Source organism: Saccopteryx bilineata, chromosome 4 (genome assembly GCF_036850765.1).
Source record: "Saccopteryx bilineata isolate mSacBil1 chromosome 4, mSacBil1_pri_phased_curated, whole genome shotgun sequence".
NCBI classification, from domain to species: domain Eukaryota; kingdom Metazoa; phylum Chordata; class Mammalia; order Chiroptera; family Emballonuridae; genus Saccopteryx; species Saccopteryx bilineata.
The window spans coordinates 287,489,559-287,504,029 of record NC_089493.1 but is presented as its reverse complement, the minus strand read 5'-3'; the positions used below and the strand labels follow the sequence as shown (position 1 = coordinate 287,504,029).

The 14,471-nt window shown below is 54.8% G+C and overlaps 1 protein-coding gene across 1 annotated transcript in view; it reads left to right on the top strand.

Moving 5' to 3' along the window:
* The window catches only part of KCTD5 (potassium channel tetramerization domain containing 5), a 35,691-nt gene extending 21,517 nt beyond the window's left edge, over positions 1-14,174 (top strand). Inside the window, exons 5-6 of the mRNA XM_066275186.1 lie at positions 3,874-3,999; positions 12,443-14,174. Of these exons, the coding sequence (XP_066131283.1) occupies positions 3,874-3,999; positions 12,443-12,472 (156 nt within the window). The 3' untranslated portion in view covers positions 12,473-14,174. The remainder of the gene's footprint in view (positions 1-3,873; positions 4,000-12,442) is intronic.
* Positions 14,175-14,471: the final 297 nt, after the last annotated feature.

Sequence of the window (14,471 nt, the reverse complement as noted above, 5' to 3'; positions counted from 1 at the left end):
GCACCTCTCACAAACTTCTTCCGTGTTTGGCTGAGGGGGGTGGACTTGTTCTTAGATCGCCTCCCCTCCTCTTTCTTCCTCCCCATTCGTTCTGCAGTTATTCTTCTTGCTCTAGCCCTTTCTTTTGAGGGCAGCTATTCTCTGAGTTTCCATCTGGTGTCTAGTTTGTGTGTGGTCGACATCCTACCTACGTCCTGGCCTGGCTCCACCTCCCTGTCCCACCTCATGTCCATCCGCCCCTCCTGTGTGGCTGAGCAGATGGTGCCATGGCTGTCCTTCCCGATGGGGCTGCCTGTGGCCCTCCAGCCCCTTCTGGAAAGATGCTGCTGATGCTGGCTGGCTGTGCCCCTCCACGTCCCTCAGCTCTGCTCTGCCCGAGACCCGGTCTGATGGGACAGTGTGTGAATGCTGGGTCTTCTTCCCTTTCTCCTGGCAGCTCCACATGCTGCTCTGTCCTGAGCAGCTGCGCCCGGTCCCTCTGGCCTGGGAACACAGAAGGGTGTTCTCTGAGTGGCTAGCACCTTTCCTACCAACCTGTCGTTGCTCTTTCACTTTTTCAGGCAGTAACTCTGAGGTTTGGGCTAGTGACCCTATTAGGCCCCCAGCCCAGGGTACTGGGTCCGTGATGCCAGCCCCATGTAGTGACTGTCCCGCTCACTGGGCCCCTCTAGCCACTGGGAGTTTCCTCCGTTGCTAGCTTTCATCCGGGGCGGGTTCTGCCCACAGTGAGTGGTGCTCCCCAGGGAGAGTATGGGGAATTACACGGTCACCTGAGCGTCCCTTCTGCTGAAGTCTATCCCTGTTCTTTGGGTCTTTTGAAATAATGAATTGCATTGTAGGCTGCTCTGCGTGTCCTTGCTCTGACGGTATTGCAGCTTGCCCTGCCCTGCCTTGCAGTGGGGAGTCCAGGCGGGGTCCTGTGGTTTACATGTGTGTTTCTCATGCTCTCACCTCATCGGAATTCCGCCAGAGACTCCTGCAGGAAGAGAGGTCTCTAGCTGCTCTCCTGCTGCCCCTTGGTGTGCTGGCTGGGCAAGGACTGGGAGATGGGAGCTGAAGTCACCAGTTAGGATCTGTGAACTAGGTCACCTTCCAGTGGAGCTCAGCACCTCTGTGGCTCCTGCTGGGAGGAGAGAGCACCGCCTGCCTTTTGCATGGGCACTGCCCCTGCCCAGCTCAGGGACCTCTTCCTTAGCTCCTCTGAGTGGATCCTAAATCCATTGAAAAGAGCAGGGTCCTGCCTGACCAGGCAGTGGCGCAGTGGATAGAGCGTCCGACTGGGATGCAGAGGACCCAGGTTTGAGACCCCGAGGTCGCCAGCTTGAGCACTGGCTCATCTGGTTTGAGCAAAAAGCTCACCAGCTTGAACCCAAGTCGCTGGCTCCAGTAAAGGGTTACTTGGTCTGCTGAAGGCCCGCGGTCAAGGCACATATGAGAAAGCAATCAATGAACAACTAAGTTGTTGCAAAGTTCAATGAAAAACTAATGTTTTTTTGTTTTGTTTTTTTTTTGTTTTTTGCATTTTTCTGAAGCTGGAAACAGGGAGAGACAGACAGACTCCCGCATGCGCCCGACCGGGATCCACCCGGCACGCCCACCAGGGGGCGATGCTCTGCCCATCCTGGGCGTCGCCATGTTGCAACCAGAGCCACTCTAGCGCCTGAGGCAGAGGCCACAGAGCTATCCCCAGCGCCCGGGCCATCTTTGCTCCAATGGAGCCTTGGCTGCGGGAGGGGAAGAGAGAGACAGAGAGGAAGGCGCCGCGGAGGGGTGGAGAAGCAAATGGGCGCTTCTCCTGTGTGCCCTGGCTGGGAACCGAACGAAAAACTAATGTTTGATGCTTCTCATCTCTCCGTTCCTGTCTGTCCGTTCCTGTCTGTCCCTGTCTATCCCTCTCTCTGACTCTCTGTCTCTGTAAAAAAAAAAAAAAAAAAAAAAAAAAAAAAAAATTAAAAAATTAAAGAAAAGAAAAGAGCAGGGTCCTCCCTTCTCAAGTCTTATGCCCTTTGCCTGGTTTGTCCCTTGGGGACGTTGTTCATGCCAGTGAAGCCCAGAACCAGAGTCTTGTTTCTTTAATGAGAAACATTGTACTTTCAGAAGCAGGAGCTGGACCTGCTGCAGGGGATGTGGGGCAGAAATTCGGGCCCAGTGAGGTGGCAGGACTGAACCCAGGGTCACCCAGTGGTCAGTGACAAGGCCGAGACAAGGTTCTGAGTGAGGTGTGGAAGAGATTTGCATGCCGTATGGGAACCTGGGCTCTGGGCAGACCCAGTTATAAGTGACTGCACATTCAGCCCTGGGCACCACTGTGGTCCCAGTGTGGCAGGGTCCCTCTCCTGAGGGGTGACTGTGAACCTAGAACAACATTCCAGAGACGCAGGGAAAGCCTCCCCACCCCTTTGCCATGGGCCCTATGCTCCCCCTCCTGGCCCCGCTGACCTCAGCACACTGAGCACCCCTCACTGGGCTGCGCCCGCCACCCCTCATGTCCTTCCCACGTCCTTGCGTTCGGGGCTCCCTCCCGCCTCCTGGCCCCCTGGCCTCAGCACACTGAGCACCCCTCACTGGGCTGCGCCCGCCACCCCCTCATGTCCTTCCCACGTCCTTGCACTCAGAGCTCCCTCCCGCCTCTGGCCTCTCCGAGTAGAGATTCAGACCTAGGGAGGCCAGAGATGGAGGGGCCTTCCGGGTGTTTGCTGCCTCAACAATTATCCCATTGATGTTCTCACAACAATTTTAGTGGTTTTCTTTTGATTGACTTTGCATTTAAAAGTACAAAAGGCCCTCACTGGGTAGCTCAGTTGTTTATAGCATTGTCCTGACACGCTGAGGTTGTGGGTTCGATCCCTGGTCAGGGCACATACAAGAGTCAACTAATGACAGCCTAGCCTAGTGGAACAACACATTGATGTTTTTCATTGTCTCTCTCCCTAAAAAAATAAATTAAAAAGCACAGAAGGCCTTGGTGGCCCTGGGGTAGGCTGGAGCAGGCAGGTCGGCCTCGGCCCCTGCGTCGCTTTAGTCACAGACAGAGAATTGCGGAAGCCACAGCTTCCTAGCATCTGTCTCTGAGATTCAGGCGGCTGCGCTCTGTGACGCTGCTCGGTCAGCCTTCTCTCCGGCCAGCAGAGTAGGCCTTCTCGGTGAGGAGCCCCAGGGGAGGAGGTTCATCCTAGCTTCTCCTGGGAAGGCCACAGTGAGAAGAAGCAGAATGCCTGGGAACTTGTCCTTGTCTGTGCGTGAGTGTGCTCACACATGTGCTCTGGGCCTGTGTGAAGGGAGCGGCTGGTGTGCTAAATGCCCCCCCCCCCCAGTGCTGCTGCCTGCTCCGAGGGGACCAGCCAGCTCCTGGTGTGCCGCCCCGCCCTGCTGCCCTCTGCACCCTGCTCAGCGCCCCCTTCTCCCTGGGGTCAGTAGCGTCCCCTGTGGGCCTGGAAGCCCTGAAAAGAGCTAACTGTGTTGCAGAGGCCTGTCCCGCACGAAGCATATGCATGTGGAGGAGTGCAGCTATGGGGGACTATGGCATGAGTTCATTAAAAATTGCTAGAGGCCCTGGCCAGCTAGCTCAGTTGGTTAGAGTGTTCCAAAACACTGATTGTGGGTTCAATTCCCCTGTCAGGGTGCATACGGAAAGAGACCAGTAAATGCTTCTCTCCCTCCCTCCCCCTCTCTTGACCACCCCTTCCTCATTCTGTCTCTCTATAATCAATCAATTAAAAGATAAAATAAATATCTTTTGGCTGAAACCTGTCCCTTCTCCCTGTGTTGGCTGTCTTTGCCGTGGGTTTTCACAGGTTGGAGCCTCCTTCCCGGTGGGTGGGCTGGTCTGGAGCCAGGCTCTGCCCACGTCATACCTGCCTTCTCTCCTCCCAGCTGGTCAGCATCGGCTCCTCTTACAACTACGGGAGTGAAGACCAGGCCGAATTCCTCTGCGTTGTCTCCAAGGAGCTGCACAACTCTCCCTACGGCACGACCAGCGAGCCCAGCGAGAAGGCCAAGGTGAGTGGCTGGGGGCCGGCAGGCAGGCGGCAGCCATGGGAGGGGGCTGCTAAGGGCGGAAGACCCCTCTGTAGGGTTGGGTTTTTCCTCAGAGCTTGAGTATTTCTTCCTGTTCCCATCTCACTTCTGGCTGTGCAGGCTTCCTGGCGATTTGCTCACCTGGGCTGCTTGTTCATCATCACATAATTCTCACATGAGTGTGAGGAGCAGAGTCCTGTAACGAAGGACAGATAGGTCCTGTGGATCAGGGGGTCTCTGGGCCCAGGCACCCTCGCAGGGTGAGCCCCTGTGGCTTCCTCAGCCCACATCCTCCGGCTATTCTCTTTTCTGATGAGCAGAGCTACTTCTGGGAGTGTGGTGGCTGTGCTTTTAAGAGATGCCACCATGACGGGCTGTTTCCCTGGGAACTTGGGACAAGGAGCCTTCCAGGTGGGGCCCGTGAGTGGCACCTGCCTGGGCCCCACCGGTTCCGAGTCAGGAGCGGAGTTTGATTGTGAAAGGAGTGGATCCTGCAGGCTCTGTTGTTTCAGAGTCTGCGGGGTGTGGCCTCTCCAGCACTGGCGGCCCTGTGGATGCTGGCATCGCCTTCTGTCGTCTCGTGGGGAGGGCAGTGCAGCCAGGGGAAAGTGGTACTGCCATGCCATTTGCTTCCAGGTTAGCCTGGGACTGAGCAGCCGCTGGCCTTTCTGGAGATGGGAGGTTTTCGGGCCTCTCCTCTGGGCTCGTTTCTGAGGTCAGGGGTTCCAGGGCAGACAGAACCCAGCATTGGTCAGAGCTGGCTCTGCCTAGTGAGACTTTCAGACCTTTGAGCCAGTGGTGGCTGGACAGCCCTGCAGCCAGTTCTGACGGGGACTCGGGGGCTCCCAGGGGTCTGAGCAGCTGTGGCAGAGCCCAGGAGGTGGGAGCAGGGCTCTGGTGAAGGCTCAGGGCGTTGCCAGCCAAAGGATGTTTGAGGGAGTTCGGGAAAAGTCCAGAGCCAGAAAGATTTTAACTGACACAAAACGGGCCCCCAGGACTTTTTCAGACTTAGCCAGGGTGGCCTCTGGCTGGCTACCACCAGCTCAGAACCATCTCTGAACTTTTTAGGGTCTTTCGTGGAAATGTGGCACTAACAGAGTTACTGTGCCTGCTGGCCTGCCTGAGGGGGCCGCCCTCCACCTGCGCCAGGCGCTTTTTCACCGTAGTGGGAAGTCTTGTGTCTTTACATCTGGGTGATGATCATGCCCAGGAGCCTCCAGAGTCCTCCTGGCCTGGCCCCGCCCCACCCTCCTGCAGGCCTTGCAGCTAAGTGTTTGGGTCTGGGCTGTCCAGGGCAGCACATGGGTTGGTGCAGGTCCCTGTGGAGTTGGGCAGGCGCAACAGGGGTGAAGGAGTCCTGGTGCTGGGCCTGGGGACAATCTTCCTGTCGATTCTGGGACAGAGGTGACCCCACCTCCCTGCAGTGTCCCGCCTCATGAGGAGGCACATCTCTGAGCAATTGAGGACTTTTATTTTATTTTTTTTAAAGTATTGATTGATTTGAGAGGGGGGGGGGAGAGAAACAAACATCAGTTTGTTCCACTTATCTATGCATTCTTTGGTTGATTTCTTTTTTCTTTATATTTTTAGAGAGAGAAATAGAGACAGGAACGAAGACAGGAAAGGAGAGAGATGAGAAGCATCAGCTCCTAGTTGCTTTTAGTTGTTCATTGATTGCTTCTTATACAGGCCTTGACTGGGGGGCTCCAATTGAGCCAGTGACCCCTTGCTTAAGCCATCGACCTTGGGCTTCAAGCCAGCAACCTCTGGGCTCAGCCAGCAACCATGGGATCATGTCTATGATCCCACACTCAAGTCAGTGACCTTGGGGTTTTGAAGCTGGGAACTCAGTGTCTCAGGTTGACCCTCTGTCCACTGAGCCACCACCTGCCAGGCTCGTTGGTAGATTCTTGTATGTGCCCTGACTATGGATCAAACCCTCAACCATGGCATACTGGGATGACATTAACCAATTGAGCTACCCGGCCAGGATGCAGGACCATTTTGTAAGCTGTTTATTTGTATTTATTTATTTATTTTTAAATTTTTATTTATTCATTTTACAGAAGAGAGAGAGAGAGAGAGAGAGAGAGAAGAGGGGAGGAGCAGGAAGCATCAACTCCCACACGTGCCTTGGCCAGGCAAGCCCAGGGTTTTGAACCAGCAACCTCAGTGTTCCAGGTCGACGCTTGATCCATTGCGCCACCACAGGCCAGGCATAAGCTGTTTATTTTTAGAAACTTTTATATTTGAACTTGAAAAGTTGTTATAGCTGAGCTCTCCAAGGCAGCTGCCTGAGCTTATATCCCTCAGGTGACTTTTCAGCTGCAGAAAGAATGTGTCTGTGCGATGAGGGAGCTCCAGGTGTGACCCCAAATGCCTGTGCTGTTGAAAACATGGCCCTGTTTCTCTATCTAAAAATATCTGGCTCTGCAGTGTGGCAGCCACGGTCACTTCTAAATGAGGGCAGTGGCGGGAGCTCCCCAGGATGGTAGCAGCCCCATTGGTTTTTCCATGTCCTCCGGAAAGCCAGGGAAGACCCCTGGGGCTGGCCTGGGGCGCTGCTTTGGGGACGCCCCCGTGTAGCCTGGTTGCAGTGATGTGGCAGGTTCTGAGGGCAGTGACTGTCACTTCCGTGGACCTGCTCACCGGGTGTCACCAGGTGATAGCCTGCAGTAGTGCAGCACCTGCTCGCTTCCCAGAAGGTTTGGTGGATCAGCTGCTCTTGTCAAGATGGAAGTGGCCGGACAGAGCGGGTGGGGGTGCGGCAACTCAGCAAGGGGGACGGTCCGTCTCCACCACAAGCCGCGGGCTCTGAGACTCCCAAACTAGTCTTCAGTTCCCTGGCTTGCCAGAGGACTCAGGGAACTGACCACTGCTAAGCTCAGGGATATGGTCTATTACAGGCGGTATAGAGGGAGGGTTCAGATGCACCAGGGAAGGCACATGGGGTGGGGACAGGGAACCGCCAGGCCAGGCGCAGGGCTTGTTTGTTTCTACATAAAGTTAATGTTCTTTTGCAAGGTAAAAGGCACCATAAACAAATGAAAAGAAAAAGTGAGGGAAAATGTTTGCAATTAAAACAAAAGAAAGTAATATATTAAGAAACTGAGATTCCTACAAATTAATAAAGAAAAGACCACACAGTAGTAAAATGAGCAGTGTTATGAAAAGGCAGCTCGTAGAAGAAGAATTAGGAAAGGTGCCGAGTCTCCCTGGGAGTCAGATAGTACAGTGAACTCTGAGTATTTGAGCGGTTGCCCAGGGAGAGCGTCTCTGAATGCTCCTCACGGAGCCAGGACGTGTGGCAACATGAACAGAGCGTTGCCCACCAGTATGCCCCCTTGCCCTCAGTCCAGAGATTTTACTGGGTTCAGTCACACAGACGTGATTGATTGATGATTAGTCACCCACCTACCTGATTGCAGTCTCCAGCTTCCCTGGCCAGTTGATCCTGCCCCCTTCTCATTGTTAGTCCAGTGTGGCCTGGAGGTCATGGTTTCCCTGGAGCCGAGGGGAAAGTCCAGGCCTTGGTTTGGGCAAGGTTTCAACCTTCACTGCGAAGGGGGAAGGCTAATTCTGGTGCTTTGGGACAAGGGGAGAAGGGAGATACCTGAGCCCCGTGTAGCTCCATGGTATGATCTTGGCGTGTACGTTTGGGGCCCAGGCCGCCCAAAGGGAGATACCTGAGCCCCGTGTAGCTCCATGGTATGATCTTGGCGTGTACGTTTGGTGCCCAGGCCGCCCAAATGAGGCTGGCCTGTGCTGTGCTGCGCAGCTGCGGGAGTTCCTGCCCTGGGCTCCCGTGGTCCCTGAGCCTCCCTCGGGCTGGCTTCCCTCTGCTGCCTCCCTGCCTTGCCCTGTGCTGACAGTGTGCTCTTTTCTCCTCCCTTGCCGCATGCTGTGTGCCGAGCCAGAGTGATGACAAGGAGACGGGTCACGATGGGAATGACTCAGATTAAGTGTAAATGTCCTGGTGAGCTCTGCCGCCCTTGCAGTGCACCCCGTACCTTAGTCTCTTTCCCAGCCCCTCCTTCGCTGTATCTGTCCCATGCCTGTAGTTGACAGAGAACTTTCCACACTAGATGCTAACTGTGTAGATCTGTAGTAGAGCCAGCCTGTCTGGGAGTGGGGCTATCTGTCTGTCTGTCTGTCCCCTGTAGGACACCTGTCTGGGTGGGATTGGGACTTTGGCTGGGATACCTGAGAATGCTGTGTGTCAGGTCTCATCGCTGTGGATGTCAGTGGGCAAGGACATGGGCTTGTACTTCCTGAGGGTGGGGCCACCCCCTGCCTGCCAGCCTGTTAGTCTTCTCGCCTTCCCACCTCCCATCCTGTTGCTGGGCCGTAAGCTCAGGGCCTAGGAGTCGGGGCTGTGCTGCAGAGAGTGGACTCCAATCCTGGAACCAAAGCCTGCAGTGCCCCCGTTCCCCAATGCCTTAGGCAAGGGATGTTGGTACAGAGTCTGTCTGGATCCTCCTGTCTGCCTCCTTAGCTCCTAGCTGCTCCTCACTTCCCTGCCACCTCCCAGCCTCTTCTCATTGCCTGAGATTCGCAGGCTCAGCTAGTTCAAAAACCCGACCATGCCCTGGCCAGATAGCTTGGTTGGTTAAAGCATCGTCCTGAAGCACAGAGGTTGCCAGTTCCATCCCCGGTCAGGGCACATCCAGGAACAGATCAATGTTCCTGTCTCTCTCCCTTCTCTCTAAAATCAATAAAATAAACAATGAAAAGAAAAACCAAACACCTGACCACATTCTCTGCTAGCCTGGCTTGTTCCCTTGTCTTGCACACAGGAGTGAAGGCCCGGAGAGCAGGTTGCAGGTGGGTGAGCCAGGCACCATCCTGGGGTTCCCTGCTCCCCTGCTCCCCCCAGGCCCCCCTCATTGGCCGAGCCCTGCAGGTTGGGATCCTCAGCCTCTGCCCTGGGAGGAGCTTGGAAAGGCATGAAGCACTATTAGGCCGGCCCTCTGGCCATGAGACATCTAGACTGGGGGCTTTTTTTTTTTTTAATAAACTTATTTATTGATTTTTAGAGAGAGAAAAGGAGAGAAACATAGATTTGTTGTTTCACTTATTTATTTGTTCATTGGTTGATTCTTATATGTGCTCTGACCCGGGATCAAACCCACAACCCTAACGAACTGAGCTATCTGGCCAGGGCAACTGAGGGCTTTTTTTTTTATACTTTTAGTGGTTGGGGTTTTTTTTTTTAGTTTTTGTGGGTTTTTTGGGGGGGAGGGGATGATAAAAATACATAATATTCTCAGTTTTGCCCTTTGAGCCACAAATCCTAAATTTTTACTATCTGACCCTGTAAGAAAATGTTTGCTGAGCATGAGTCTGGACCGGCTTAGGGCCCAAGGATGTGCAGCATGAGCTCCACCTGTCCTTTTAAACTGTCTAGTAGCCACATAAAGTAAGAAGAAATGTGAAATTTCTGCCAATGCTCTTAATCCACCACATGCAAAAAAGATGATCAATTCAACCTTAAAAATCATTGACGTCCTTTGCACTCTCACTTCGAAGTCTGAAATCAGGCGTGCAGTTTGCATGTGTGACCCTGCTCAGTTTGGGGTGTTGGGGTGGCCACATCTTAGTTGGCTCAGGCGCGTATGAGCAGCAGGCCTGCCCTGATAGTTAGTGGCAGGAGGTGTGACACTGGTGGGCCATTAGGGGAGCCTGAGCTTGGAGGAGCCCTGGGACGAGGGGGCTTCTTTAAGGCCCCCTCCTCAGTAATAATTTTGCATGTGCAGGCCGGAGCTGCTGTGGTGCCCTCACTCGGGCATGGGCTGTGGGAGGGGTGGGTGTGGGCAGACAACAGAGCAGCCTGGAGCTGCCCTGGCCTCCACATCTGCCTAGGCCAGCCCGTGGGGGTGCTGTTTGTGATGCCTGGCCGCCCCCAGTCCCTGAGGGCGGTGGCCCAGGTGAGAGCTCTGTACAGGGCTGTGACTGATGCACGTCTTGGGAGGGAGGGGTCTGTCCTCACTGGGAGAGGGTTGTTGGGGCTCCCGCTCTGGCGTGGCAGCCCTCCTGTGTTGTCCTTTTGCTCCCAGGCCACCTTCTAGTTGTGTGGGCCTCACCGTGTATACTCACTGTTTTCAGCGCTTAGTCCGAGGAACTCAGGTACGCCCTGTGCGCTGCTGGGCTACCACAAAGTGACGGCAGCTCTGTGCTTTGTGAACCCCTGCAGGCCCTAGCTTTCCCTGTAAACAGCAAAGATAAGGGACCAGCAGCCTCTCCTGGGGCTGAGACTAGTGCCTTGGGGGCAGGAGGGACCTACAGAGGCTGGTGGCGCCTACTGGGCTTTCCCAGTGAGCGGGCGAATCCTACTGAGTCTTGGGGCTTGCCTTGGTCTGGCCTGAGGAGGGGCATGCAGTCCCGGCCTCTGCTCCCCCAGCGCAGTGGGAGGAACGCCTTCCAGGGACTGGAGAAAGGGCTGTCTGAGCAGCCCCAGAACTCTCAGAGACTCGGGGCCCAGGTCTGGGGACCAGCAGGGGGTGTAGGGTATCTGGGAACAGCTGGAACCACTCCCAAGAACTTATACCTTCTCCTGAGCTACTCGGATGAGCCCTCGGTGCCTGTGAGGGACTGGTTGCCCTGCTGTGGGCAGCCGCCCTGGCTGGTGAATTGGGGACCAGCAGGACACTTGTGGGCCTGAGAACTTTGCCCACTTCCTACAGGGCCTTGCTGGGAGGCAGTAAACGTCAGTCTGGCCAGAACATCCATGTGGGTGTTATGGCATATCCCCATGAGCGCCTGGACCCCGTGGCTCAGAAGCAAGTGCAGAATGCCCCTGGACAGCTCACTCTTCCACTGCTGATGGGATCCCAGGGGGCATCTTTTCACAGCATTGGCCTTGCCTAGGGTGGGCAAGGCTGGAGCTCGGGGGCCTTTCTGTCCTGGTTACTTGGTGCTTAGTAGCCGTATTTGATGTATTGAAACAGCAGTATTTGCCAGCTCTGAAGCTCTCACGTGGGGACACAGGGTAGCCCCACCTGCTCTACCTGAGCTCTGTGAGGTTTGACTCCTTAGGCATTTGCCTGCACAGGCCTTGAGGACCTCCCCAGTCCGGTTTGGAGGTGGATGGGATGCACAAATGAATCCAGTGTTGAGAGAAGGGGGTGGGGTGGAGGGCTGCCCTGGCCCTGAGATGCCGAGGAAGAATGGCAGGGAGGGGGCAGCAGGCTTTTCTAGGATGGCAGTGGGGTAACATACATATTCCACAGGGTCCTGCCTAGCTCTAGCAAGGAGGAAGCTGGCACTTTCAAGGTGGGCAGTTCAGTTACTGGGGGGCCGAGCACTATGTAGCGTGACATGAGCCCAGCCAGGCAGCATGCAGGGCAGCTGGTGGGCATGGGTGTGGTGGGGATGGGACAGTCCTGGGGGCCCAGGCTTCTGGGTGGTGGGACTGGATACAAGGTAGAGGTCGCATGCTTTGCAATGGGACATGAAAGAAGTAAGAGAGGCAGCCCTGGCTGGTTGGCTCAGTGGTAGAGCATTGGCCCAATGTGTGGATGTCCAGGGTTTGATTCCCTGTCAGGGCACACAGGAGAAGCAACCATCTGCTTCTCTACCCTTACCCCTCTCCCTTCTCCCTTTCCTTCTCCCTCTCTCTCTTTCTCTTCCTCTCCCACATCCATGGCTCAATTGATTTGAGCACATCAGCCATGGGCACTGAGGATGGCTCTGTGGAGCCTCCACCTCAGGTGCTAAAAATAGCTCAGTTGCGAGCATGGCCCCAGAAGGGGTTGCCAGGTGAATCCCAGTTGGGGTCTATGCAGGAGTCTTCCTTTCTATCTCCCCTCCTCTCACTTGGAGAAGAAGGAAAAAAAAAAGAAGAGGGGCAGATTGGGGTGGAGACCTCTGCAATCTTTGGATCCCCAGAAGTGCACATGTGTCTGTGGCCTAGGATCAATCCAGGCTGGAGCGGAACTTGGGAGTCGGTGCCGTCAGGTGGGCAGTTAAGCCCCCATGGGGGATCTGGCACCCTTGGGAGTGTTGCAGAAGGCACCATGGGGGAGATGCTGCTGATAGTCCCTGGGGCCTGACCAGGAGCTATTGCCCTCCCTGTGGCCATGCCTGCATGTATCTGGCCTCCTGAAGGGAGTCCAGGGAGGCACCTGGTGGAGTTGGGTGTGTGCCTTTCAGATGTCAGGTTGGGGCAGAGAGTGGGGAGAGCTGGAGGGGCCAGCCTCCTGTGTAGGCCAGGAGGTTGCAAGCCAGGGCCCCACAACAAGGGTCCAAGCCTGTCCTCAGACCCTGGCTGGGCTGCTGGCTTTCAGGCCCCTGAGCCGAGCCATCTGTAGGGTGCCGGGTCTGTGGGCTCCACTCCCTGAAGAAGGGCACTTGGTTCCAGGGCTGCATAGTTCCTGCTTCCCGGTGCAAGGTCCACATCCTCATTCTCTGCATTTGGCATTTTCAGATTTTGCAAGAACGGGGTTCAAGGATGTAAGGATCACGGTGTTGATGGCTGAAGAAACATTTTACTCTTCCCAAGATGCAACAAACCGCCATGTCGAAGAAGCTTGGCTATGAGAAGAAACCTGCTTTTGACAATTTCTATGGAGATCTGGGTGTGACTCCTTTTTTGCCTCTGAGGTGGGTGGTGAGAGACATGACCAGCTGTCTGCGCCTGGCGCCCCCCACGAGGAGGAGGTGTGCTGGCCGGGTGTTCCTGCGGGGGCCTTCCCTCGGGCTTTCCATGTGCTGCACAGGCCCGAGGCAGGATGTGCCTGACCAACCCCTTTCCACCGAAGATCATTTACAAGGACAGAGTTCTTGGTGCTACATAAACAGTCTGTAATGGAACCTATGCCTCACTGGTAGGAAGTGGCCGCAGAGCGGTGGCCCCGGGCCGTGGGTGTCTTATGGTCACCCACACGGCACCAGGCCCTGGTTCTGGGGTCAGCGAGTCACGCTGGTTGGTGGTTTCTTACAGCCTCGGGCAGCTTTTGACAGAGGTGGCCTCCATGTGTTCACCACTCTCCAGACCCCCACCCCAAGGCCGAGCCTTTTTTGGAGCTGTGCCCCCTGGCTGACCTGGCTGGGAATGGTCAAGGCTTCCCCATTTGTACGTCCCAGGCGAGAGACCTTTGCATCTCTTTTTCCCACTGTGGGTAGACTTCCCAGTGTTCTTACTTGTTAGACACGCCTCAAGGTGTTGCTGCAGTTCGGATCGCTTTAAGTCACTTAAAGGGAGGTAGAGCTCTTTTGTCTGGTTCATCCCCCGTGGGCTTGTGTGGGAGCTGGCGCTCATCGGTGCCTTGGTCTTGCCCAGGGTGGGGGTCCGGGTGGGAGGCCTGTCCGCCGGGCTTCTGGGGCTGAAACTCTGGGTCATGGTGAACACTGGATGTTTACAGCGCATCACAATATTTCTTTCTTGCCGGCTCTTTCATTTTCTTTGTATAACTATGCAGTTCTCTCGGACATTTCTGGGATGTTTGAAACTTCACACGCAGGCTCTACCCACCTGACATGAATGGGAACTACTAGAATTCCTTTCAAACCGGCTGTCCACAGGCTTTGAGAACAGACCTTTTGGAGCTGGTTGTGGGGACTGTTAGAGTCTGAGGGGCCCGGCTCTGACAAGCAGCTCTCCTTCCCGAGCTCGGGCTTCCCAGGGCAGTTGTGCACTGACCCAGGGACTGCTGACACATTGGGCAGAGGCTCTGACTCGTCTAGTTTCAAATGCTTCCGGAGGCATCTCACCCGTGCCCTCTTCTCCTTTGCCAGTAAATAACCCGATTAACCAAGTTCTCCAGCACCTAGGACTTACCCACTCCTGTTTGTAAGGTCTGTTGTATGTTGTTAAATGTTTGGCTTCACCCATTTATAGCAACCTTTCTATAGGGCATATTGAGCCCCAGGGACTCGTTCTCCTCATGGAGCCTTGGGAGGAGGCGGCCTCTGCTGGCCTCAGGGTGTACCTGTGGGCGCTGCTGGCCGCTTATTGTCATTTAATTTGTGACCTTGACATTATAGATAGGCTTTTTTTTTTTTTAATTTAAAGATGTTAAGACTTAATTCACTAAACTTTATTCTAAGGGGATATTTATACTTTTATACTTTTTTAGGTATTCGTATTTTATCAGCTTACAGTTTAATGCCTAAGTTTCCCCTGAAAATAGCAAATAAAATTGTGTATTTATGAATGAGCAGAGCAACGGTTAGTGTCTTTAAGAATGCATGGAAAAGCTCTGGGTGACACTGGGCATGGTCAACAGGAGGCTGGAGCTGGCTGGTGGAACCAGGCCATCCACCTGTCTGTTGCCATCCAGCCCGAGGGCTGGCTGGAGATTAGCACAGCACACACCTGGGGACAAGGAGGTCATCTTTGAATGACTTCTTTAAAGTATTGGTGCGTCATCAAACCGGCGCCCCTGTCTCATCTCTCTTGCCAGAAGCACCAGCTTCAAATTCCTTTGCGTCCTTGGGCATTCCGAGCCCCCCAG